We start from the raw sequence: 26,542 nt of genomic DNA, 5'->3' as shown, positions 1-26,542 counted from the left end.
TTGTATAATTGTTCGGTATCACCTAAAAAGAGTATAAATATAAAGTTTGTTGATATTATATTGAGTGCAAGTTGTGCTCCAGCGGTGGGGAAGTGAGCCGTTGTGGAAGGGGTTGAGGGTTCGAACCTCATCTCTTGCATGGTTTTGTATATTTTGTATATTTATTCGGTATGAGGTATTGTATACGGTCGGTACGGTATGCCGACGGTATGCAATATCTCATACCGTAGCTGAGCCGAAGGGAGCCATACGGTACGGCTCAGCCGAGCCGAAAGTCGGCAGGCCGAATTTTCTGCCCAAATCGGTCCGGGCCGGTTCGAAAATCGGCTGGTTCGGTTGCTTCGGCCCATTTTGCCAGCCCTAGAATTTATTGCCCCCTAATAATACCCAGTAACTATATTATTGCCCCCAGTAATCATATTATTGCCCCCAGTAATCATATTATTGCCTCCCAATACTCATATTATTGTCCTCCAGTGAATTGCACAAACTCCCAAAACCAAAATGAATACACTACAGGCACAATTGATCAATTTATATGCATATTATTGTCCCCCCCCCCCAATACTCATATTATTGCCTCCCAATACTCATATTACTTTTATACGTTATCAGCACGCTCAGAGCCAATAACCAAGAAAAAAAACTCTAGTTTTCTAGTTTCTTTCCGTCAAAAAAAAAAAAAAATGTTTTGGTCGCCGGCCTCACCGCACCCAGCCAAGAGAAATTGATCTCCGCGCTGCCCTTGAGACCCGATCTCGACCTCAACGACGACTCCTCTGCATCGTTGCCGCACCCAGATCGGATTCGTCAGCCCCTCACCATCGCAGCACCCAGATCCGATCCGATCCGTTAATGATCCGACCCCTTTTTGTTAAATTTTGTTATTTAACGGATCAAATACGGATTTAGGTCGATCCGATCCTTTAATGATCCGGCCCATTTTTGTAATAATAAAATATTATTTTTTATTATATATTATTTTTTTTAAAATATATAAAATATAAAATATGAAGAATTTCTAATACAATTTTTTTGCAGATATTTAAGGGACAGTCCACCCCCCAAGATTCCATGAAGCATTAAGAATTTTGATAACGTAATTTTACTTTTGGTGATAGTTTTCATGTTGTTTTAATATTTTATTAATATCTTATGAAGTATAATGATATAAATTTAATATTACTATTTAAAATTTTAAAATATTTGAAATTATAAACGGGTCGGATTAGCGGATCGGGTATCCGTTAATCCGGCGGATACGGATTTGGATCGAGCTATCAATGATCCGTCGGGTTAACGGAGCGGGTTTGGATAGAATTTTTTTTTAAGTAAACGGATTTGGATTTAGGTCGATCCGATCTATTTACAGGTCTACTTACAGTTAGCCCAAGTGGGCGAGATGGAGTTGAGAATTTGGTTAGAATTAAACTAGATCAAGAGTTTGATTATCCTCCAATGTAAACTAAAAAAAAAAAATTCAGTGTGAGAGATAACTCTATATAATCTCTAGCAATTCAGAAACTGGTTCATATGCTTTGTCCACATACGAAGAAATGCTACCTTTATCAGTTGAAGGTCTAGTGAAACTGTGAAAGCTTGAACCAATATAAGCATGCATGTCCGAGTGTAATTTTGATATGCCAAAGTGAAAAAAGCATGCACAAGGTAACTATAGAATATCAGAAACACAACTTTTCGCAGATATTTGGATGACCAACTACTATATCGGAAATGACCATGTTCTAAAACAATTTATACAACAGGTGGAGAGAATGTCATCGAACACTTTCATGTCTAGGAATAGAATAAGAAAAATCCCATCTAGATAGCATAATGTCCCAAAGAATATACATTGAAATAGTGAAATTTCCTGAATGAATGGTAAATCAAGCATCATCACCATCACTTCCACCAATATGAGCTTCCTGAGCTATCGAGTAGTTGCTTCCATCAGGACCAAGAATCTTGAATCTGTTCAATAACAAAAAATTCACTCCAAGAACTTTTAAATTCAACCTTTAAATCATAGACATGTACTTTATGTTACCTCTCAAGGATAAATTTCCCCTCCTTGTACTTCTGGCTTTTCTCATGTGCAGCCTCCTAAAGTGATAACCAGATTGAAAGGTTCAATACAGAATAACCTCTGGTGATAAGAACTACAGTATACAGAGGCTCTTTTTTTTTTTTTTTGGTCTGATACAGTATTACAGATACAACAACCATAATTTCAATTGAAATATCTTACATATTTCCACCCCACAATTGAGCCACATGAAACACAAAAGATGTCAACAACAGTATGCAGTCCTGTTATCATGATCCGCTCTTCTTTCTCTCCATCTGTGACATTTACACTGCCATCCATTGGAGAAGCAAATTAAAGGTTAATTGATGCATTCATATAGGCAAGCTGCATGAGTTATGCTGTGATGAAGGTGAATGAAAATGTGATAGAGACAAATGTATGTGGCTCAACTGTATCACCCATGACAGAGCCAGGAAGTAAACTAGTGATATCTGAAAGGAAAATGCTCATAAGATGAATGGGTACAATGTTACAATTTTGTTCCTTTTCTCCTTTTCATACTCGAGACTTGAGACTTCAAAATTCATTATGGGAATGATCTCTATCTGGCCTAATTAGCAACATTCTTGCATTGCAGCTACAAGTCAATCCATTAGTTTGGTGGCTTAGAAATGATGTGTGGATATAAAATGACAAAGATTCAAAGGCAAGTAATAAAAATCTAAATTCACAATCCATGAATCTAAGAAGTAAGAGCAACAGGTAGATATAAGTGCATGCACAGCTTTGATCTAACACTTACACATTATCGAAAAGATAAGCCTTTCCATGCCTGCAGTGAAAAGACTGGAACAAAAGAAAATCATAGTGTTAGAATGTTTCTGTCATTGCTCATATCAAGCATAGAACGTCAAGACCAGTAAAGAGAGCATAGAACAAGACTATCAGCAAGAAGTAGAAATATGTAACATGAAGATAAAATTATTAGAAATCCAAGAGATAAGACCTGTGCCTCTCTGATGGGGTGCATAATCAGAACATATGCAACTATACACGTATATGTTTATCGAGATACTTAGACTACTTACAATTAAACAGAGTTTAAGAGGCATCAAGCGGGAAAATCAACAGTTAAGAAGTTAGCACAAACAGATTCATTTTTGTTTCTAAAATATCAAGAATGATTCAAACTTTTGAGAAGAAAACAACTGAGGCTTTATAAACCAAACATGCTGATCTAGTTTACTGTTTTAGAGACCATAGACAGCAGATTATATCCAACCTCCAGCCAGAATTCAACAATCAAAATAGGAAAAGTGAACAAGAGAGTTCTTGGACCAAATTTTAGCATGATTTATGGATAATACACTATTCCCAGCAAGTTATTCCTTGTTCTGTAATTGCGTAATTAAACAATCTCACAGTAATGGTTTTACTGATCGAAGTTCTTTATCTCGAGCAACTGAGAAAACTATTTCACAAGAAGCCAAAGTTGATTGTGATAGGCAATGTAGGCCATTTGGAAAAGAAATCCTACAATGCAGACAAAATGAACCCAGAAACAACCAAGATTTCATCATCCCAACCTGAACCAATACTGTGGTACATTGAATGATGCAAATCAACACTAACCCAAAACAACACCTCCTCAATATCTTATGCAAATCATTTTTGTTTCTTTATATAGCGGAATTCAGCATGAAAAGAACACACCCACAAAAGCCAAGTTCTCACGCAAACCATCTAAATCCCTCATCCAAAATTTGTCACAGTGTTACATGATCCACATCAATGCAACAAAAATAGCACATGAATTACTACACACACATTCAACAACAGAAACGAAAACAGATACCGAAAAAAAAAAGCATTAAAGAAGAGAATTCCAGACCCGAGAGAGAATGTCATCAGCAAGAGCAAGATGGGTTCTGCAGTACTTGCAGCTATAGACGTGTCCTTCAAGAGTCAGCAGAAACAGCCTTCCCATGTTTTCGTTCCTCTACAGTCCTTGATTTTCTTCTCCCTACAGAACCACCAAGATCGACCACCGTGTTACACAAATTGGGAAAAGCCAAAATGAAACCCAGAAATCACGTAGGATCAAAATTCAAGGAAATGAACCTGAAACAAAAAAAAAAAAGAAATGTGGGTGTACAATGCAGGTAAAAAAAATGTGAAGAGGAAGAAAGTGGGGTGGGTTTTTGTGATCTTTACCGGCGGTTACAGAAAGAGAGAGAGCAGAGTTGGCAACGAAGGCTTTGGTTGCCTGCCCAGTGCCCTCTACGTATTGCTTTAAACAGAGTACAAATCTTGAGGAGTCTGGACTCTTTTATATTTTAGCATTTTGAGTACTTTATCTCCTGAGATTAAATCTGTTAAAAATTACGTGGTAAAAGCTCTGATGCAATTAAATGGAATCTAATTTATTCCCTAATTCTAACCAAGTTCACATTTTGTCTCGCTCGCCGCGACATGGAAGAATTATAACTATGCTCAAGACCACTTAAATCTGAAAGACAGTTTTTTTGCTATTCTTCTTATTTTTTTGCGAGCGAATATAAACCAACAATGAGATATCTGTTTAATTTTTGAAATGATAACATTTAAACATTTTGTTTTAGAAGCATTTATTACTTTATTAGAAGCATATGGACAAAAACAAAAAGTTTAATCATTTGATGATTTCACATTTAATTGGAGTGAGAGATGTTAATTGGTCGGTGCCTAAATTTGCAAAATGTCATTTTGGTAGAAAGGAAAGCATATATAAGTAAATGTAAATTTGGTTTTTTTTTTCGAAATACAAATGAAATTTGGTTGCAGAAGTGAAAAGTGAAAACCTCCCTCGGTTGTGCCTCTGCTCTACAGAGAGATGACTTGAGTTGACCAATCTCCAAGAAAGTGCCAAAGGGCACAAACAACCTTTCACAGTAAGTACAAGACCAAGAAAAAGAAACCCATATGAGGAGAGTTGTCTCTGGCACTGAAAACTCGGATCTACGGGGCTCACATTTTCAAAGTACTGGGTGGCCTAACATGCTTTCACTTTCTCCATTTTCTATCTTATAGTGTAGAAAGTAGGTAATGGCCGACCTGTGATTCTTGGTTGGCTAATGGCTATACATCCAATCCAACTAGCATTCTAACCCTATCTCTCTTCCTTTCAATTTCTGTCCAAAAGCAATGTGGTATTGTGGTAAAGGGAGACCTAATGCTTCAACCACAAACAATGAGCTCTTGATTTGGGTATTCAAAAAACTCAAAACAATAACATTATAGAAGCAAGCTTTAAACAACCTGTAAATGACCTCATTAAGAAAACGGTTTGACGGAAACAATGAGTTGGGAATCAATATCTCAAATCACTAGTTGAATATCCTCGCATCGATGGTCTAACACTACATATTTTTGTGGGCTTGATGATCAATAGACAATAGTCAATACTAAACAGCTAGATATAGAACCAAAATGAAAACTAAGACGAACTGTTGATCATCTCGGACATCTGTGTTTGGTTTTATGCCTGAACAAGAACTTGCAGCGTGCATTATTTGAATACTGTTGACAAGCAACAGTGCAATCAAGAATGCATTAGGGTGAAAACAAGAGGAATCTGGAAGAAGAAATGTTATGTCGCGAAAAAATTGTAGGCGAGAGCGATGTGCAACTATAGAGGATCAATTGTCCTGCAGCATATTTCTCTGAATGGCACCTATTCTCTGAGGAGGCCACACGATGTGGGTCACCCTTCCTTGAACTAAACCCAGTGGAATCTGCCAAGAATAGCTTCAGTTAGTGAACGTGACAGAAATATTGAAGAACGTCTGATGTTAGCCACACTTGCAAATTACTATACCCTGCAATCTGATTCAACTAAGTCACTATTGCAAGCTGCATGCTTTCATCAAGTAAATAAAACTTACAGTAACTTCTAAAAGAAAGGCCAAGCACGCTTCATTTACTCTGATGCTGAAAACTTTTACAATCACCACAAAAGTAGCATACCAAGGAGAAGCTAACAATATCTATTCTACCCTCATTGAGAATTTCAGAATGCAAAATAAGCAAGCATAGTTAATAGACATCAAAACAGATATATAAGCAATTTCCAAATACCTAGTCTGAGTGGGGTTTCACTTCTTTAGGCAACAACACTAGTATGAGGATTGGTAACAGTATTTTTCTTTTCTAGAGCACAAAAATAGCAGAAATATAACTTACTGTGCCAAAAGATCTTGAATCCATGCTAGAAGATGAATTGTCTCCCTCAACCCAGCAATGTCCCTCCGGAACTTTCAGCACATCGTAGGACTTACGAATTCCAATCCAATCACCAGGTAAGGCGGTTATCCTCTTAATATGACGCTCCTTGTGATTACTTGGTGAGCTGCAAAATGTACCCAAAAAATAAAAGTCTTAGTCTTATCTCACCAGAAATATTAGTACATTTCACCAGAAATAAACAAATAGTAGCGGAGAAATACCTGAAGACTACAATATCACCATGCGAAAACTTGTAATCGTTAAGACACGTTTTCTCCAGCAAAACATAGTCATCTGCAAACAAGATCGTAATCATGCTAAACAAACCATCACATTGCACATAAAAGCAATTTGTTTACGACGTCTCTTGAGATACCAACCAGTTGACATCCCCAATAACTTGGTCTTTCCAGGATTCAATGTAGGAGCCATAGAGGAACCCCGCACCGGAGCAACACTCACAAAACGATCTGAAATACAGAGACCCACTACCCCAACCGTAAAGAACTTATTGGCGAAACCCCACAAAACCTTCCGAGTACCCATGTCCAGGTTTCCGCAGATACTCAAATGCCGAAGCAGAATAGAAGCATCTGTATCGCAATTTTGCAAAGATTGAAGCAAACTAAGAAACAATCGAAAAACAACTAAGATTTAAGCAACAAAAATACTGTTCAATGTCTCAGAGGCATATGATCGAACACCTTGTGTGCATTCAATCAAGGAGAGAGAACTAGTACCATTTTGAGCAATCTCCGATGAAATAAATCGGAGAAGCCGCCGTGGGCGGTGGGAGTGTTGGAGAATGGAGTTAAAAGCAAAGAGGCGGCAGGTTTCTGGGAAGGGCCGAGAGGCAAACTGTGGAGTATGTTACCAGAAATTTTATTCTCGTTTTCTAGTTTTGGTCAAATACCAGAGACTTTAGGCTCAAGGAATTTTCATTTTACAACAAGTTTACCAATTTGGGCCGTTAGACTTTAGGATGCGAAAAGGATTTACTACAAGCCCAAATGCCCAATTTTAACGGTCCCACTTTATGCATGGGAATTGTTTTTCTTGAGAAGAAATTTCATTAATCCAAAAGAGATTCATACTTTTATTTTTTAATTTTTTTATTTATCAAGATTTGAAACTCATTAAATAATCAAGAAATACAGTGTTCAAAGTAACTTCAACCTTTCTCATCTTCCTTGAACCCACAGCAAAACAAAACGTTTACAATGATGGAAATGTAGAACCTAGTGTAGAACCGTCAATTACAGATGCCATGAGTCGATAGGGGCCAATCTTTAACCATATGCATCGTTCTTTGTTTCGGGCTATGGACAATCAACTTATCCCAAGAGTCTTGATACATTCTTACAGCCAATCTCAAAAAGAGACTAACTCCCTTCCACACCAATACTAAAACCGCCAATATACGCGCATGAACCAACCTCAAGAGGATGGTGACAACAAAGGAGTCCTTTGATGACGTTATTCTTTATTTGTAGGAATTGTGCTCTTATTTCTTTTATTCATTGTGCTCAACAACGGCGGTGACACTAGAAGTTGGCCATCTCGTATTTCAGGTTTACCATGGGTGGATCCTCGAGCTGGTGAGGATGGCTTGTTAGGGCGATGGCCAGTTGTGATTGGGGTAGGTGTTCAAAACGTGGTTCTCAGTGGTGGTTGGGTTTCAAGCGACGACGTTGTTCGCGGCAGGTCTAGTGGTGGTGTGGTTGATATTTATGGCGCTTCAAGTCGTGGTGTCGACAGAGGCGACGACAACTTGCCGGGCCAGGCTCTTTGTTAGGTGATGCGTCAGGCAGTAAGGTTGCTGGGCTTGAGGACTGGTTGCGCAGCCTACGATAGACGATTTCCATAAATGCGAACTGTCAAAGTGTCAATCGATATCTAATGGTGAAGATCCAGATACTTCTAACTTATCTCATCATATTGTGAACCAAAAAGAAATGAGTAATGCTAGATGAACCATCTTTTTAGGTACAACTTGTATCTCACCTAAAGTGACAGCTGATGTAACAGAAATACCAACATATCATAGAATTTCATTAAATGACGTGATGTGCCACATTAGTTGCCACATAAAGTGTGATGCAGATTGTATTCAGAAATGTGGTTCACCTAGCGTTATTCAAAAGAAATATGCATCAGTCTCTTTTTTTTTTTGGACAAGAAACATCCATCAGTTACCTGCATGGCTTTTCATTTGTTTTTAAAATAAATCCAAATCTTTGATTTTGAAGATTTGTGATTTGAATATGTGCTAGCATGCCCTGCTCCCCCGAGGTAACAACTAGCAATCAGTCAAATATGTAGTGGTGTGCCTAGTTGAGCTACCCAAATCATGCCATGCACCCCCAACACAGCACATAACCGCACAGCCGAAACATCACCACCCAATCTTAAGACAACTAAACTGATCGAGCAGAGCAAAGCCCTAAATCTGGCTAACCCAAGACAAAGACATCGACCCGGAGCTACATCTGATGGCTTTAAGCATAATCGAGATAATTAGCGAGATCAGTCAAGATGAAACAACGACCTCACCTACCAATCAAATTACCGTATCACATGCTGATCGAACTACCATCTATCAATCTTTTGGATCGACTTCCAAGATACTAAATAGATGACGCCGGTTGAGGAACTCAGAGCACCCAACGAGGATTGGCACCATAATATATTTTAGATGCAGCGACAGACATATTGATGGTTGAGAATACGTACTCACTGATCAGTAAACGAAGAGCCACCTTAAGGTTTCTTGCTGCCCACCAAACAAAACGTTATCAAACCATTTCGATTTGATGCCCATGAAGACCATAAAGATTATCTACATTGAATCAATTCTCTTACGCAAGGTAAGTAATTAGAATTTACTCTATTCCGCCAAAGTGATTAGAAGTTCTTGGATAAAGGGAAATTCACTCTACTTGACCGAATGACCGATGTATATGCAAGTCATCAAACTGAATTCGATGGAACACTGACTGAATAGATTATCTTCGCGCGCCCAAGTGCTTAACTTAGCATTCTTTGTTTAAGGTTCTATTTGAACTAAACCCATCATCATGAGGACCAAATACCACTAGGTAATAGTCTCCTAGACATACTCCATTAACATGCATGTAGTCATTTAACAAGTAGTAATCCCATTTCATCACATCGCATTTCACAATCTTTACAAGATAAGCAGTAATAGTGCAACTCATGATTCATCTAATTACTTAACAACATCACACATGCTCAAGAGGAGAAGGCATCGATAATGGTGGTGTGGAGCGGGTCACTCAAATGGGTAGCCCAGTTGTTAAGCGGGCCTTTACCGGTGACAGCAGCCTGCACAGCAAATCCAAGGAACCCAACCATTGCGAGACGTGCATGCTTGATTTCCGCCAGTTGAAGTGTAGCCTTCTTCTCCGGGTCAGCAGCCAAGCCCAATGGGTCGAAGAACTTGCCTCCCGGGTACAACCTCTTCTCCGGGTCGAGCTCAGCGTTCCTCTGGAACTCAATGTACCCGATCACCAGAACCTCGATCCAGATCAATGTGGTCAGTGAGAATGGAAGGGGCTGTCCCAAGTAAGACGACCCTTCAATCAGCTCCACCTAAACAATCAAAACAAAATTTGAGTCACCTGACCTAAACAAAACTTATGTTTACGAATCTTTTGAGTAACTATATTCTGCAATCTCTGACCACGTTGTATTTATGATTCCGGCCTACAGAGTTAACACGTTCGACCAAATAAACAAACAAACTCGAAAAAATGTGCCTACCTTACTGAAAAATTAGAGCTAAACAGCTCAAAATTCGAGTCACTCTACCTAAACAGCTTATGTTTACGAATGTTTTGAAAAATTATATTCTGCAATCTCCGAGCTCGTTGTGTTTACGATTCCGGCCAATCGGATTAACACCTTGGACAAAATAAACAAACAAACTCGAAAAAATGCGATGTAATGCTTACCTTTCCGGCATCTTGCCATGTAATTCCGGTGACTGATTCGACGGTGAGGGCTCCGAGGGTGGCGAGCATGGCCCAGCGGCCGTGGATGAGCTCGCACTCACGGAACCTCTGAAGCCCGAAGACTTCAGAGTAGGGCTGGAACGGTGTGGAGGACACGTCAGCGGTTTCGGTACGGGTACCAATGACATCTCCCGCCAAATTCTTGGCGAGGTTCTGGTCCAAACCATCGTAGTCGTACTGCAAATACTCGGCGGGTTTGCCCAAACCGAAGGGGTCGAAGCCGTAGTCGCCGACCAAGCTGCCGTCGAGCCACTCCGGGGCCTTGGCTCCAGGGTACCAGAGCGGACGGTCGGTGAAAGTGGACTTGGACTTCTTGGGCGCGGCCCGCTTCTTGGTCCCGAATCCGAATCTGGCCTGGACCCGGCCCGAGTTGGAGTACACGTCGGGGATGCGGGTTCCAATGAAGGAGGATGTAGCGGCGGCCATGGCTAACGTGCGCCGGGGGTGTGTGGTGTAGTGTGGTTTGGGAGTGGTGGGAGGTGATCGGATTTGGAGTTTATTTCGGAAATGGGAGATAGAGGTTTTAATTTATTGAGGTTTGAAGGATTATCTGAGGGGCCGGATTGAGGCCGTTGAAATGGGGAGGGTATCCATCTGACGGCTGTGAGGGAGTCGGCCTTATCTTCGCCTTATCTATTGTGGGGTCTGGAAATTGACTCAATGACTGATTCCTTTGTGTTTGAAAACTAGACCACTGTGGCAGTTGTTGTGGTTGCGGTTGCACCCACAATAAAATCTACCTGGTTTTTCTTGTGGTCTCTGGAGTTTCTTCTACATTTGGTTGCATGCTATTGGTGGAGAAGTTGATAGAAATACACTAGAGAATCGCCAATGACCTCGATCTTTTTTTTTTTCTTTTCTTTTTTCTTTAAGAGATGGATAGATTTCTACTATTATTTTCTTGTATAGATGTTTTCATGAATGACTAAATATTAGTAATCGACTTTGGTCATTAGCAGTGCCTATATTGTTTTTGTTCTTTAATATTGACTAATTAGATTCGGATCTAGATTTAAAGGTGAGAATTGTTGTTGATTTAATGATAATTGATCAAGTTTTGCTGCTCAAGTATCGACTAAATTAAAGACATACTATTACATACTCTATTCCATCATATAAAAAGATTTTTGTTTATTTGTGTTGGAATTTGAAAAAAAAGTTGGTTCTAGTTATAATCCAGAAACGATTCGTGTATATATTTCACAAAAACGTGAAATTAAAGTAGGTGATAAAGAAGCTGGAAGACATGGAAATAAGGGTATTGTTTCAAAAAAATTACCTAGACAAGTTAGTATTCGTCCACCCCAACGCCTATACAAAGGATTACGTATGAGAAATATTGAAACCATCCTTTCCAGTAGTATTGATGTTGTCCATTCCAAAAAGAGAAAGTTCGAAACAATTGGGATTTTTTGGAGATTGGATGCAGTTACTAATTCATGATCTGGCATGTACATAATGAAAACTTCATTCTCGATTCTACGAGAATTTTTATGAAAGCCTTTCATTTGCTTTTCTTCGATGGAAGTTTTATTTTCCCATAATGTATCCTATGAAGATACATTGTTAGGTGCTCCGTTTTATTTTCCCATTGAGGCCAAACCTAAACCTGTGCTCGAGAGATAGTTGTCCTAAGAAAAATATTGTGATATTTCAGTTCTTACAGCATTCTCAAATCAATTGCTTTTTATATACCGTAAGGGGCGATTCCATCTATCATCCTTTAACGGTATGATTTTCCAATCAAATCACTTATATCACCTTTTGTTAGGGATTTAGACTTTGTTTAGTATTGCTCAATTCATATGATGTTAGTCTCTTGATGCATCATGTAAAACATATATTCATTGCTTAATGTCTTATCAGATAACATGACATACTAAAAGAAAACGTAAATCTCAAATGGATTTAATTGGGGGCAAAGTTAAAAAATATCCTACTCATCCAACATTTTGTATGCTCAGTAATTATTTATACATTTTGTTAGGCATGCAGTCTCTGTTCTCTAAGTAGAGCCAAACCAATCCATACATCCACTGATCCACTACAATTACTACTACTGACCATGAAGTCTAAACAGAAGTGCACACCATTTCATTCCACAAATCCAAAACTAGTTTGAACATATAAGTCATTTTCTAATCTTTAAATGATATTTTTGCACAAAAAAAAGAAAGAAAAGGAATCTCAATTTTTTTTGGACAAAAGAATCTCTATTTATATTGGACATTTTTGGGCCAGTGTTATTCCGGGCCAACTAATCGGCCACTCTTTTCACATTGGGCCGCATGACATTCTCACAGCCCAGCATCTAAGAAAGTTACAGATCGCGACAGGGGCGCGGGTGACACGTGTCGGGCGTACCACAAGATACCTAGCTTGTCTTTGCCTGTAGGGGATAACTTGGCGGCAATCATCCCACTACACTGCCCCACTTCTTTAGAGATTCACATATATCAATTATATCCCACCCCCTTGATTTTGTTTCGCTGTCCTTAAAAACCCTCGCCTTCTGGAAACCCTCGGAAACCGGGTGTAGTAGGTAAAACCCTTTTCTCCCGCTGACCTCTTGCGCCTCCATATTCCTTTTCAGGTTTACCGCTTGCTCCGGTTCCTCCTCTCCCCCCTCTTCTCTCTCTCTCTCTCTCTAGTCTTACTCTTCTCTTCTCTTCTCCTCTTCTTTTCCCCTCTCTGTTTTGTTCTCTGTTATTCACTAATCTTTGATTCTCTTCTCTTTTGCGGTTTTTGGCGTTTCTCATAGGCGAATTGCTCTAGATTCCTCTTTTCAAAGGTAAACCTTTTCTTTCAGATCTACTTCTGTTTCAGTCGCTGTTTGATTCGAAATTCAAATTTAATATATAGAGGCTTTGTTTTGGTTGCTCAGAAATTACAGAAAAAAAATTACACAAATTCAGTATTTCGTTGCCAGAGATTGAAATTATCTCGGAATTTATTGGCTGAATTCGTCGTGTTCGTGTTCGTGTTCGTGTTTTATTTAATTTTTTTTTTCTCTGTAAATTGATACGTTGTTACTAGTATTTGGTTGATTAATTGATTTTAATTTTGCAATTAGTGTTTGTGAATCGTGAAAAACTTAGCTAATTCATTTTTGATTAATTTTTTGGTTTTTATCGAAATTGATTTTGAGTTGGATTTTTGATGTCACTCGAACAATAATAAATACTAATTATTTTATGTATGTATGTATGTATTTATGGATGTATGTGATGCGATTATGAACGAATGCATGAGGTGTGCTTGGCCTGTGTGGGTGCGTTGACTTGTGTGATTGAGGTGTGTTTGACTTGCATGATTGGAATACTGCATGACGGTTGGCAGATTTATACCTTGTTGTTTAGTTGTCTTCTTTTGCTCATATTTCTGAGCAGATGATTTAATTGCTGTGTTTTGACATACAGACGCTAATCTCGGAACAATGAGGGCTGCCAAGGCTAAGGCGGGAGCAAGAGCCCTGAAACCTGTCGATGATGGGTTAGTTAGCTGTTTTCTTTCCGTTTGCGTACTTTTTTTTTTTTTTTTTTGGTCCTCGAGAGTGAGGTTTCGGTTTCATGCCTGTTGTTTGCGATGTCTGATACATGTGTATTATGTGCGTCTTATTTTCAGGAGAGTTGGGAAACGAAAGGCTGCTGCTGCTCCAGTTGATAAGAGTAGCAAAGGAAAGGCCAAGCAGACGAAGAAGGCCAAGAAAGACCCCAACAAGCCTAAGAGGCCACCTAGTGCCTTTTTTGTGTTCCTGTATGTATCTCCTTTTCAGTACTTTATGTAGTGGTATCGTTTGATATTGTGCTACTTTTGTGTAGATTTTCTGATTATTCTATTTCATGTCATAGTGGTCAGTTCAGGGAAGAGTTCAAGAAAAAGAACCCTAATGTGAAAGGGGTAGCAGCTGTAAGTGATTCATTGACTTTTTCTGATCTAATGGTTCTAGTCTACACTTTTCCTATACTAGAAAGAGAACTGATTTGTTTATTGTATGAACTTGAAGGTTGGAAAAGCTGGAGGAGAAAAGTGGAGATCCCTGTCTGATGCTGTAAGTGTTATCCTTTTGTAATTGTTTGTAGAATTGTTTTCAACTAGTCTTGTGGATAAAACTTTTATATCTTTTGTCTTTTTCAAATTTTGGTACCACTCTTTTTGGTTGGCGTTTGATTTGTATGCTGGGGATGCACATCTAGATGAATTTTGGAGACATAGAAGACAGAATGTTTGTTTGCCAAGTACCAACTTTATTTTTGTGAATTTTGTGCTCGTCGCTTACTTTCATTTGTCTCCATGATTGAAAAGGAAAAAGCTCCATATGAAGCTGAGTCTGCAAAAGCGAAGACTGAGTATGAAAAGCAGCTGAAAATCTATGACAAAAAGCAGGTGAATGAATATCCGTGTCTAACCTTCTAATTTAAGGAAGGATATGTTGGCTTGTTTCATGTTTTTTACGATGTTATTAGCAAGTTTTTATTTTTGTCTTTTTATTCATTGCAGAGTGCACCTGATGATGGTGATGAAGAGTCAGAGAGGTCAAGATCTGAAGTGCATGATGAAGACGATGAGGCTAGTGGGGAGGTAGTCCTATATATACTACTTTTGCTTGGACTTCTGTTTTTCTTTCTTCTCATGGCAATACCCTTTATTTTAGTCATGAGAAGCGCATAACTCAGTGGCATGGTTTGGATTGGGTTTCAAAAATTCCATTGGGGTGTTATGTGCAAGGTGATTCTAGTTTTGGTGATCCACTTCCAGGTTATGAGTGGAAGTGGGAGACAAAAAGTGGAGAATAATCCAAAAGGCCTATTAAAAATGTTTGAGCAGGTCTGTGTTTTGAAAGACCTGATGGTAGTGTTGAAACAAGTGGGAAAAGGAAAAAAAAGAGAGAGAAACAAGTAGGAAGTACCAACAAAAGGGAAAAAAGAAGAAGATAGAAACAAGTTGGTACGAACAATAGGGGAAGAAAGAGAGAGTAGTAATATAGGTACTTAAAATGATAATTTATAGATACCGTGACCTCAGCATGTTCTGGTTGAGATGAAACACCAACAAAATACATGGGGTTTGTATGTTCCAGTGTGTTGATCTATGAGTTTCTGTAATCTTCCATAGTTGTTCTGATGTAAATGCCTTATTTCTTGTAGGAGGCGCAGCCAAAAGCGGAGGAAGCAGAGGAGGAAGAGGTGGATGACGAAGATGAAGGGGAGGACGAGGGTGAAGAAGAGGAAGATGACGACTGAAATTGCAATTCCTCTACTTGGCAAAGTGGGTATTTTGGTTAGAGTAGACTTTGAATTTCGTAAACTCAGGTTGCATGGTGTTTTTGGAAACAGACAACATTATTTTCAACTGCTGTGTCCATATAATAGAATTAAGCAGGAGCCTAAGCAGTAGCTTTCCTGTAGTCCTTGTTAGTTTATATGATTTTCTTAAGATCAGTGTACTCTTTTAAGGGTCTTGCATACAGGACTTGCAACCTAAAATATCCCCTTGTTTTCTTTGCCTCATTTTACCATCTAAATCTTGATTATGATCTGTGCGCTATAGAACATGATTATTTCACGGTTTCAGGTTTATCACGTGAACGAAACCAGCCCAGTTTGGTCCGCACATCTCATTTTAGGGACAAAGAAACTTGAAAAAATAACTTGCTAAGAAATTAAAACCAAATGAATTTGACACCATTTTACCAATGAATGTCAACTGGCAAATGTCATTACCTTGATTATTATTTTTATTTAGTTCACTTTTTGGTATGTTTCATAAAAGCTTATTTTTCGATCGCTCTCCGTTGGGATCGCAATAAGCGCATAAGCGCCCAGGTTTGCGTTTATTTCACCGTTTTCAAGTTTTTCTGTGAATAAAGTCCTCTCATATTTCATTTTGAGGTCAAACAAGATTGCTTTACACTCTGCTTGAAAGATTAAGAAAGACTGCTTGAAAGATTAACTCGTACAAGATTGCTTTACACTGCTTGAAAGATTTACTCGTACAAGATTGCTTTAGAAACACTCAATTTGGTCGATCCCAATTATTTGCCAACAATTATTTGGTGAACCCAAAAGCGAAAGCGAAAAGTTTATCTTCATCAAGATGGCGAATTATTTGGTCGGTAAAGACATATGTCGACAAAGTTTCGTTGGCGAATTTTTGCCGAGAATGATTTTTCTGACAAATACTTAAGTTGGAAAATGTAATCACATTGATTGCTCATAAGCTCTCGGGCAATAAATCCTTGTATTAATTAACCTCTTTTGCTCATATTCTGATTTGCTGCGTGTTGACTTTTGACTGTATTTTGACGTATGAGACCTGAAACTTTTTTTTTTTGACTTTGTCAAGGGGAATCCAAAGACTTCCTAGACCCAAGATAAACCTCTTCGGCGCATGTGAGATGCTCCAACTGTGCATTGCAGCACAATGCTTGGCCACTTTGACAGCTTCGGGGTTCGAACCTAGGTTGGGGAGCACACCCAACTAGGCAAGAACCACTAGGCCACTTGCAGTGGTTTATGAGACCTGAAACTTGTTTTGCATACAATTCTTGCACTTGTTTGGGGTTTTAGAGCGTGGTTGCTATCTAAACTTTTGTTTGCTCGACTATCTCTGTTAAGGTTTCAGTTTCCTGCCTGTTTTTTATTTTTTTGAGGAAAGGAGAAAATTTCATTCAATTATCCATGGCCAGAAGGCACGTACATCGAATGTTGTCTTACACTAAAATCATAAATGGTATAAGCTACCAGACAAAGGACATGTGACCCTCACTGCTAACACATGCGCTCACTTAATGAGCCTACATACAAGAGATCAAATCCTCACTACAAAGCCTCTCTTTGAAAAGTAAACCTAGTCGCCTAGAGACCTCAATTGGTGTACAACTAGAGAGAACTAAGAAGCAAATAGTAAAAGACTCAATTTCAAGTACTAGGCAAGGAGACCCGGGAACCAAAAGCTTCCCTTTGCCCTTGGCTCGAGAATCCTCCGTCGTTACTACTCTAGAGGATTTGCTAGAGGCACGAAAGTGCGTAGTTCCCTAACAAAATTAGAGAGTAATACAAACCTAGGGTTCCCAAAGCAAAAAAAACATAATAGTAACTAAAAAATTAAAATATAAAATAAAACATCTTGAACCCAGAGTAAAACCCCAGGCCCAAGATACATCAGGCCCAGACCAGGCCCACCACCGGATTAGGGCCCAAGAGCTCCAGCCATTGAGCCCGGCCCACAACATGTGCTGCACAGACAGGCCAGCCAACACCAACGTGCTTCCAAACCCGTCACGCCGCCGCTTGCAGATCCCGACCTCCGGCGAAGTCACGTCGTCGATCAGCACCTCAAACCGCCCTCCACTGCACGCACCGAAGCCAGTTCATACCTGCTCTTCGCCGTCCTTCACTGTAAGCACTGAGATCAATCCAAACTCCAATGATTTTATGGCAAGATCCGAATGGATCAAACCATAGAAACCACCAGCACAGATACGAAGCCTAGCCACAAACCCGGCGAATGCGGCGAGATCCGAACGGATCCGATCAGGCTCCACCATCTGCCGCGAACCCTCTGCCTGTGTCGACACTGCCGCCAGCCAAAACCATGGCATAAGGAGCCCATTCAGCCCCAATCGCCGCTCACTCACACCGGCAACCCATCCGGCCGCACTCGACGATCGCCGACGAGGCCAGAAGCCATCGTCAGCGCCGAGGCGCAGCCGGACAGGCACGGACGACAACTTGTCTCTCTAGGTTTTCTCTAGGTTTTCCTCCGAGTTTCTCTCTTTAATAATCAGGTCCAGTTTCCTGCCTGTTGTTTGTGAGGTCTTTAGTTTTACTATTATCTGATACATGTGTATATTTGTATTATCTTTTCAGGAGAGTTGAGAAACGAAAGGCTGCTGCTCCCGTTGATAAGAGTAGCAAAGGGAAGGCCAAGCAGACGAAGGCGGCTAAGAAAGACCCCAACACGTCTAAGTGGCCACCTAGTGCCTTTTTCGTGTTCCTGTATATGTTTCTTCTTCTCAGTCATTTAGGTAGTTGTATTGTTTGATATTGGACTATCTTGTGTAGATTTTATAATCATTTATTCTATTTCATGCATGTCATAGTGGTGTGTCCAGGGAACCAAATGAACAAAAAAAAAAAAACAGATGAACAAAGCCCTCATCGGGGAGCAGAACCAGCATCAGAAATTAAAATGTGGTTATGACTTTGGATATACAAAAGATACGAGGAATTATTTTTACATTATTATTTGAAGAAATAATATAGGAGACGCCATTCTAATATGTCCCATATATTATGGTGTAAACCGTACTGTAAGAAGTTTATTAAAGATAATACAGTATGAGCACTAAAATAAAGTACAGAGTTTTTATCACCACTAGGGTCAAAACTTTCTTGCAACAGACAAAATGATACCCAACTTTCAAAAGTGATCAAAATGATACCTAAATTTTTAAAAACAAATCAACTTGATTACCCAACTTTCATAAGTGATTAATATGATACCTAAAGTTTTAAAAACAAATCAACTTGATATCTCGGTTTATTTTTTGTAACTTTTTGTTAAAATTGATCACGTGTGGTGGCGTGGTGCGTTGTTTTGTGGGGTTATAGTAATATTTTACACAAAAACTGTTTCTCAGTTATTTTTTATTTTACTTTGTTAATTCTCGATCTTCTTCTTCTATCTCTACCTCTCTCTCTCTCTCTTCCCATTTTTCTTTGTTTCTTTAAAAGTTGGGAAACATCCGAATTTTATTTGTTTCTACGATCAATGGTAGAAATTGAAATTGAATGGAAGATGTTTTTAATTCTATAGAAGAAGAAGATTGGGTTATAGATGGTTGATGGCCCTCTGACCACAAATCGATCACTTCAATTTTCAGGATTGATTTTGCATTTGATTTAACAAAGAAGTTAGAAAAAATAAACTGAGGTATCAAGTTGATTTGTTTTTAAAACTTTAGGTATCATTTTGATCACTTATGAAAGCTGGGTATGAAGTTGATTTGTTTTTCAAAATTTAGGTATCATTTTAATCACTTTTGAAAGTTGGTTATCATTTTGTTTGGTGCAAGAAAGTTTTGACCCTAATAGTGATAAAAACTCTATAGTAAAAGGCCTTGTAGTTTGATCGAGAAAATAAAAGATGATTTGGGAAATCCAACTGATGAGCATGAAGGAAACCCTACTTTCAAGTCGGTTCCTTAAACTCCAAGTCATTTGTTTCTATAAAATGGACATCTGAAACCTTACTCATATTCTTTATAGCAAAACACATACGAAGCCGCAGGCATCAGTTTCTATAAATTGATACATAGAAACCCTAGCTACTCATATATTCTTTTCAGAAAAAATTTGTTCCAAGACCAACAAAAACAAGAAACATGCAGCAAGAGTGCGCAATGGAGGAGAGCAGAGGCAACCAAGGTCATCATCTACTTCCTGGTGAGAGGTTCTGCCCCATGGAGGACGAACTAGTTCTCTTCTACCTCAAGCCATGCAATGTTGAACGGAGAGAAGGTTCCCGGCCGAAACTTCGTGGTGTTCGACTGTGACCTATACGGTCACCAAGAGCCTTGGGAAATATGGGAGGCCTACAAGACCAGAAGACCAAAACTTGAGGCTGAACAAAGACCTTTACTTCTTCACCCAACACAAGAAGATGAGTTCCACGACTCACGCGTATGCAGGAAAGTTGGAACTGGCACCTGGAATGGCGACGACTCCGGCAAGCCAGTGAAATCTTTGGAGACCGGTCGTGTGGTTGGCTTAAAGAAAAGGTATTCTTACAAGAATGTAGCTTCTGTGCACCACGGTTGTTGGATCTTGATCGATCACTCAGAGAGAAAAAACAAAAGAAGAAAGACTATGTTCTTTGTCTACTACGAAAAAATGTTGAACCCAAAAGTGAAAGCCAAAAGAAGAGAAAACAACGTGAAGAGGAAGAGGTTCTTGGAAACAATTACGTCTGTGATGATGGAGAAAGCTCGAATAGGGAGCAAGAAGAGTTGCCTGAGCCACAAGCAAAGCGGCAGCGAAGCTTACCATATTTTTATAATGCACCAGTGCCATCAGAAAATGATGCATTCGCAGCTGAACTAGAAGAGTTATTGCCCTGCTTTGAAGAGGATAATCTACCAAAAGAAAATGATGCATTCGCAGCTGAACTAGAAGAGTTATTGCCATGCTTTGGAGAGGATAATCTACCATCAGAAGCTGAAGCAATTGGTTTTCAAGGTCAGGAGAATGTGGGACCTTCCTTTGGAAATGATCATGGAATACTTAATCCGCTGCCGGAGGAATATTTTCTTTTGGAGGAACTAGTTCCTAATGGTATGAGTAGTAATATAAAGGATTAAATTCTGCTTACTACCTTGTACTTTTAAGGGTTCATCAGTTTAGTCCCTACACTTCTAATTTAATCAGAAAAATCCTTGCACTCTCCAATTTCATCAAATCGATCCAATCCGTCACTATTTAGTCAATTTTCGCTGTTAAAATGCTGACGTGGGACCTTCTCACAGGGAAAATTCCTAAACTACCAATCGCTAGGCAGCCCGCCGATGCGTTAGTGTTGTGAATGCAGATGGGTAATTTGAAAATTTTCCCCCAAAATTGACGGAGTGGTGACGGATTGGATCGATTTGATGAAATTAGAGAGTGCAAGGACTTTTCCGATTAAAGTAGAAGTGCAGGGACTGAACTGATGAACCCTTGAAAGTACAAGGTAGTAAGCAAAATTTAGTCCTATAAATAAATGTTGTTGAAGAAAACGTGATCAACAGGATGGTGAATGATGGCACTGATATGCCACATAAATCCTTGGAAAATGGTTGCAGCCAATGTGGAAGCAGCAATGTTTAAGGAGGATCGATTGGCTTTCAGGATGGAGCATACTGGCCAGTGTCTTTAGAGGAGGTGATCCCAATTTCCCAACTGATGAGCAACAAAATGCAGCTGAAGCAGATTGTTCAGATTGGTTGGACCATATTAGTTTTACTCCTGAGGAGAACAACTTCCTTTGGAGTGAAATGCAATGATATTCTTAATTAGCTGACATTGGTATGCAATATGCTCTAAATTGGCTAGCTGTTAAGATTGACAAGAATGCCAGTCGATCTTGTTTTAAAATCTGATTGCATGTAATTTGAAATCTTCAGACCTGTATTAAAAGTGAAAAAAGTCTCTACATTCAGATTCAACTAGATGAAAGTTTCTACACTGTTATAGCCTGTTACATGCAATTGGTTAAGTTTATGAAGCTTTCTTTTCTCTCATTTTTTATTTTGTTCATATGAGTATATGACACAAAGAAGTAAACTTAATCTCACAAACTACTATTGTTCTGTATCTCTACTTCAAACTTCAATCAAAACTATATCTCGTGATGATAATACTAATGCATGGTTTCCTAGTCTTATTGGAGTGTTTTGATTTAGGAAGGAATTAACCTTGTAATTGTATAGCATTACACCACTTGAAGTCTGAGTTAGACAAGGTGTGATTCATTTGGGAAGACCACCCACTGTACCCTCTAGTTCTTTTGCAAAACAGAGACGAATATCACAACAGGAGAGTGAAATGACCAGACAGATTCGTGATTTATTCTATTATGGGGGTTATTTCTTATGTTATGCTTTTGGAAATATGTAAAGGCCTACGAAGGCTGTAGAATGGTGTGAAGGTTGTGAGACATTAGGTCGGGGAGATGAGATTGCAGGAGGGACATGCATGGTTGGCTTGTTCAAAAGGAGGGAGAATTGCTTTCGTTACCAACGTGCTCGAGCTTAGACCCTCCCCGAGGCAAACAGCCAGGGAGACCTGCCTGTGCTTTTCTTAGAGGTAGAAGCTCACTCTCATATACTATGATGTAACCATTTGCAGGTGTATCTCCTTTTAACTGTCATAAAATTCTGTAATTTGATGATGGGATTATCACTGAGAAGAATTTGTGATCAATACCATTTACATTAAGCAGGTTATGAAATTGCCTCTAATCGATATGAACCTCCAAGCGATGGTCTTAGCCAAACCTCAATGAGGAACAACATTGGAGTGCAAGTGAACTGTGTTGTACTAACGAAAGGGGGTGTAATTACACCATCAGCGAATGCCATGGGCAGGTGATGAACTGATGATGCGATCTGATTCATCAGTCTTTACATGTCCAGTTGATTTTCTTTAAACAGATCGAGGCCATATAAGGATAGTCTCTAGGAACATCTAAAGAAAAGAACGAGTACAGAAATAAGAATCTGTAAACTACCACAAATATAGGTAGTTCGTAGATATACAAATGAGAATGTGTCGAAGCAATTGTATTTACAATTTTCAAATATAAGCTTGAAGGATGCAAAAGAATTGAATGAGAATTACATACAATCAACCTGGTGTCAACTACAGCTAAAAGTTTCCAGCCTGTTTAAATAGGACTTACTTCTAACAAGACTATACAACATTTACAGAAAAAATCCTTATCGATAAAAAATCTTTATCGATAAAGGTCATAAGAAACAACCCCATGCTTTGGAACAAGAGGAGGCAGCTTATCAATGTAGATAAATAGTCTTTTCAAATTCTCCCTAGAGATTGCAGACATGTCAACAATCTCATTGTTGCCAGTGTAGATCCAAAGTTCACATGAGTCAACTCTTTTGAGGCTGTCTCGGCAGAAGGGGCAGGACTGAGAGCGTGTCCGCCTAGATAAATTCCAAAAAGGCAATCTTTTAGCTCTGTATATATAAATCATGCCATTGATATGTCAGGCAAAAATATATCTTGGATTAAGATTACAAAAGCCAGTGACTATCCTCGTGCATGTCATATTACACACCAGAACGAAAGAGCTCTTCCCTTCTGCTTCATACTATGTCTTAATAGAATTTATGTTTAATTGTAATGTAGTCTTGCACAAGCGCTTCTATCCAAGGAAGCCTTATAATGATATCAGCTCATCAAGATCAAGAATACCGTTATGTATGCACAGTATAATGGTTGCTGCACTTCTAAGTATGTATGCATGATAAATGATCGTGTATCAGGGCCATGAGTTTGTGTGAAAGTGAAAACTCACATTAATCATCAATAACTGTGCAAGGGCACTGAGGAAATTTGGATCCAGTTGGCTAATTGAGAAAGTATTGGGAAAAGGTGGAACATGGTTTATAAAAACAGTTGCTTACCAGTTCCGATAGCACTTTATACACAAAGAGTGACTGCAATTGGGCAATACGACCTTGCCGTTCATCTCCATACAAATACCACATTCTTCTTCTCGCTCCAACTCAATTTCGGAGAGCTTTCCTTTGTCCGTCTCATCTCTTCTCTTGTACTTGGAACAGATTTCTTTCTGTTTCCGCTCTTCTACATCAGTCATTCCCCTTTGAAGTTGCAATAATGAGGGAAATATTACACCTGTTTTTGGAATAGTCAAAATAGGTTTGCTAAGCAGTAAATTAATAACCTTAAGTTTTCTTATCAGAAGAATTCACTTCACTTTCACATACTGTAGAACTCTTTTAAACTAGCTTTTCTTTCATGAATTGACATGGTGGTCTTCCCATCCTCATATGCCTGTGACAAAATTGACAATATCACATCAAAATTACATTTTCATTACCCGAGACAAGGAGTCAATTATCTTTAACACAAAGAGTGGTTCATATCGATTGACTAAAGCGGAAACTAACATTTCATATGTGTAAAACAGAATGCAATATACCCTGTATATAAGAATTCTAAGCAATCCTAAGGCACCGGCAAGGTGACAATCAGTCCACTGAATAAGAAACAGAAAGAATTGAGCGGCGGGGCTGTATGATAATCTCATTTGGAGGCAAGCCCCATCATATTCTCTTGGATAATCAGACGCCCTGTGTCACCAAGATACATCTCACAAGTTAGAAAAGATTGTTAGAATAGATGAAACCTGCAAGATGCAACTCTCCTGGTGCCCCTTCAGAAAAACCCAAAATGAATGATGAATGAAAACAAAATTTAGGTACCTAAAGTTGTAAGTTATGCAAGTGGCCAACAAAAGTTATCACATTGGCTGAGATCAGAGCAGGATAAGGATATATTATCTTATATTTAGTTATTTACTATATTTACATAGAAACTAATCTACCAAAATATTATCTAATTTGAAAAAGGAGAACTAACACGGTAGAAACACCAATAATTGCAGCCGACAAATCCAGAAACAAGTTAGAAAGAAAACTCAATTAAGCTCAAACCATTCAAATACTCTGTTCTATCAGCACAAATCAACCTTTCACTCCTTTATAGAATTCAGCACACAATTCAAAATTACTTATGAATTGTGGGTTTGGAGCAGAATCATTTACACAACCACCCAGTTGTTCAACATGTACAAACTATAAAGCTAATGTTGCATAGCACAGGAAATGGTACAGAAATCTAAAAAATTCCAAAAGCAAAATTAGACAGATCAAATTCCCCAAAGATGACCAATTTCCATCAAAATCACCACAAATAAACAAACTTGGGTATGGCACAGAATCAGACAATCCATGTAAATCAAACGAGAGAAATGAACTATGATGAAGGAAAAAAAAAAAAAAAAAAAAAAAATCTTACAGAGTATTGGCAAACTGAATATCAGCTTCAAGCGCCTTAAGCGAATCCTTAAAAGACTTTCGCATTATTTTTTGTCTCCTCAATCACTCCTTCAGCTAATAATCTCTCCCACCAAAAACCCCCGATCATTAATCCCACAATACCCAAAACCCAGAATCCAAGACCACTCTAAACCCTTCTTTCTGCCTTGAATTGAAAGACAGAAGAAAAATCTGTGATGGTATATAATGGGGTTCTGGGGCTGAAACTGCTGAAGCGTTTAGCTTAGAGAGAATTTAGAACACTCAGAGAGAGCGGTGGGGCTTACTTGGCTTTCGCTTAGAGCACACGTAACTGTCTATACCTCGTTTAGACCTAAAATGACCGATTTGCCCTCCGTCATGACGTGACCGTTTCCCGATGCTTCTCATCATTATAATATCACACGCCCCCCGAGAGATCCTACTTTTTTTTTTAGCTCTACCGCTCTCTGCGGTGCTGATTATGCGACGTCGTTTTGTGAGGTGGGTGCAGAGAAGCTGCGTGTAACCGCAGGTGAGGCGGCGAGTGAGGCCTTAATGGGGGAAGGGTTTGGATGATGACGGTAGCGGTCTTTGGGACGCGTGGCTTTCATGTAGGATTCGGTTGAACTCGTTAGGCTGTGGGACCCGTTGTTGGTGGTTATTCTAGCGCGACGTGTCGTGATTGGTAAGCGTGTGGTCCCCGCCGCATGCCCACCGTGTCCTTCACCTTGTCCCATTCTAATTTCTTTTTCTTTTCTCTTTTCCTCTTTTTGCAAAGAAATTATGTATTTTGAGCAAATTAATATATTATAGAGGAATAGGTTCTCATCCAGTCTTTATTCAAAAAAAAAAAAAAAAGTTCTCATTCAGTCTTTCACACTTTGGTGCCCTACTGAGTAAGTGAAGGATGCCACTTTTTTATTTTCCAATATTATTCACGTTTAAGCTCATGATGCGTTATTCTCAAAAAAAAAAAAAAAAAGCTCATGATGAGTTGATGATGAAAAGTTAAAAAATCATAGGGTTAAATAGGAAAAAATTGGTTTGCTTTAGAAATATGTAGACCGTAGTCATGGATATATAGATGATAATGCTCCACCTTAAGGAATGATGGTGATTGATTGATGTAAAGTATGCTCTTTTCTCCATTGTTGTTTTCAAATGAATCTCTTGTATAGACTTTACTAGAGGTTTCTTGCAGAGGGGTATTCCAATATTCTATACTCCTAAATTTAGAGATTAAGAATCCACCAACTTGGAGTTATTTAATTCACTTAGCAAAGAAACAAAGAATGGTAGAACTAAATTAAGGTATCGGGTTTGGCCATCCTGCAGATATGCCTAGTAATATTCAATGCCAAATACAAAAAAGAGTGGCCATCTTATTAGTGCTTTATAGAAAGAAAGTGCAGGTACATGTTTTACATCTCAAGTTATTACGATTGGACTAAATTGGGAAGTAGGTGAGAAATGCTCAATGGTTGTCTGTCACTGAGAAAATTGCATCAAAATGATTAGACCAAATGTTGATGACAAGAGTAAGATTTGTCATATGTAAGAATGTAAGATCGAATCCTGCCCAATTCATAAATGTGAACTTATATGGGT

The 26,542-nt window shown here is 38.9% G+C and overlaps 5 protein-coding genes across 13 annotated transcripts; 1 reads left to right on the top strand and 4 right to left on the bottom strand.

Annotated features, from left to right (window-relative positions):
- Positions 1-1,695: 1,695 nt before the first annotated feature.
- LOC133720441 (protein yippee-like At3g08990) lies at positions 1,696-4,587 on the bottom strand. Of its 4 annotated transcripts, none has more exons than XM_062146736.1 (6): positions 4,257-4,581; positions 3,924-4,055; positions 2,835-2,878; positions 2,252-2,360; positions 2,051-2,106; positions 1,696-1,974 (listed from the first exon to the last, which is right to left on the bottom strand). In XM_062146736.1, the coding sequence occupies exons 2-6, from the start codon at positions 4,017-4,019 to the stop codon at positions 1,890-1,892; spliced, it is 390 nt and encodes a 129-aa protein (XP_062002720.1). In that variant the 5' UTR covers positions 4,020-4,055; positions 4,257-4,581; the 3' UTR covers positions 1,696-1,889. The 4 variants fall into 4 exon arrangements, with proteins under 4 accessions (XP_062002720.1, XP_062002719.1, XP_062002717.1 ...); XM_062146735.1 differs by having other exon boundaries at positions 4,247-4,562; XM_062146733.1 differs by having other exon boundaries at positions 3,924-4,153; positions 4,247-4,561.
- A 732-nt stretch (positions 4,588-5,319) lies between these two features.
- LOC133720440 (uncharacterized) lies at positions 5,320-7,265 on the bottom strand. 3 transcript variants are annotated; one of them, XM_062146731.1, is made up of 5 exons: positions 6,967-7,265; positions 6,676-6,888; positions 6,517-6,589; positions 6,254-6,419; positions 5,320-5,805 (listed from the first exon to the last, which is right to left on the bottom strand). In XM_062146731.1, exons 2-5 carry the CDS (start codon positions 6,839-6,841, stop codon positions 5,710-5,712), a joined length of 501 nt encoding a protein of 166 aa, XP_062002715.1. In that variant the 5' UTR covers positions 6,842-6,888; positions 6,967-7,265; the 3' UTR covers positions 5,320-5,709. The 3 variants fall into 3 exon arrangements, with proteins under 3 accessions (XP_062002715.1, XP_062002716.1, XP_062002714.1); XM_062146732.1 differs by having other exon boundaries at positions 7,000-7,265; XM_062146730.1 differs by having other exon boundaries at positions 7,036-7,264.
- A 2,165-nt stretch (positions 7,266-9,430) lies between these two features.
- On the bottom strand, positions 9,431-10,842 carry LOC133720438 (chlorophyll a-b binding protein CP29.2, chloroplastic-like). Its single transcript, XM_062146729.1, has 2 exons — positions 10,270-10,842; positions 9,431-9,907 (listed from the first exon to the last, which is right to left on the bottom strand). The coding sequence occupies exons 1-2, from the start codon at positions 10,753-10,755 to the stop codon at positions 9,548-9,550; spliced, it is 846 nt and encodes a 281-aa protein (XP_062002713.1). The 5' UTR covers positions 10,756-10,842; the 3' UTR covers positions 9,431-9,547.
- A 1,916-nt stretch (positions 10,843-12,758) lies between these two features.
- Positions 12,759-15,839, top strand: LOC133722229 (high mobility group B protein 1-like). 3 transcript variants are annotated; one of them, XM_062149055.1, is made up of 9 exons: positions 12,759-12,871; positions 13,091-13,120; positions 13,749-13,821; positions 13,954-14,085; positions 14,181-14,238; positions 14,336-14,380; positions 14,635-14,715; positions 14,830-14,910; positions 15,477-15,839. In XM_062149055.1, the coding sequence occupies exons 3-9, from the start codon at positions 13,766-13,768 to the stop codon at positions 15,570-15,572; spliced, it is 549 nt and encodes a 182-aa protein (XP_062005039.1). In that variant the 5' UTR covers positions 12,759-12,871; positions 13,091-13,120; positions 13,749-13,765; the 3' UTR covers positions 15,573-15,839. The 3 variants fall into 3 exon arrangements, with proteins under 3 accessions (XP_062005039.1, XP_062005038.1, XP_062005040.1); XM_062149054.1 differs by having other exon boundaries at positions 12,793-12,922; XM_062149056.1 differs by lacking the exon at positions 12,759-12,871 and adding an exon at positions 12,922-12,939.
- A 6,738-nt stretch (positions 15,840-22,577) lies between these two features.
- On the bottom strand, positions 22,578-25,238 carry LOC133721510 (E3 ubiquitin-protein ligase AIRP2). Of its 2 annotated transcripts, none has more exons than XM_062148142.1 (5): positions 24,933-25,237; positions 24,055-24,205; positions 23,840-23,906; positions 23,516-23,747; positions 22,578-23,032 (listed from the first exon to the last, which is right to left on the bottom strand). In XM_062148142.1, the coding sequence occupies exons 1-5, from the start codon at positions 24,995-24,997 to the stop codon at positions 22,825-22,827; spliced, it is 723 nt and encodes a 240-aa protein (XP_062004126.1). In that variant the 5' UTR covers positions 24,998-25,237; the 3' UTR covers positions 22,578-22,824. The 2 variants fall into 2 exon arrangements, with proteins under 2 accessions (XP_062004126.1, XP_062004127.1); XM_062148143.1 differs by having other exon boundaries at positions 22,859-23,065; positions 24,933-25,238.
- Between the last annotated feature and the right edge of the window lie 1,304 nt (positions 25,239-26,542).

The sequence above is a fragment of the Rosa rugosa genome, chromosome 7 (genome assembly GCF_958449725.1).
Source record: "Rosa rugosa chromosome 7, drRosRugo1.1, whole genome shotgun sequence".
NCBI lineage: Eukaryota > Viridiplantae > Streptophyta > Magnoliopsida > Rosales > Rosaceae > Rosa > Rosa rugosa.
The sequence above is the reverse complement of the archived record's forward strand: the minus strand, read 5'-3'. Positions and strand labels throughout refer to the sequence as shown.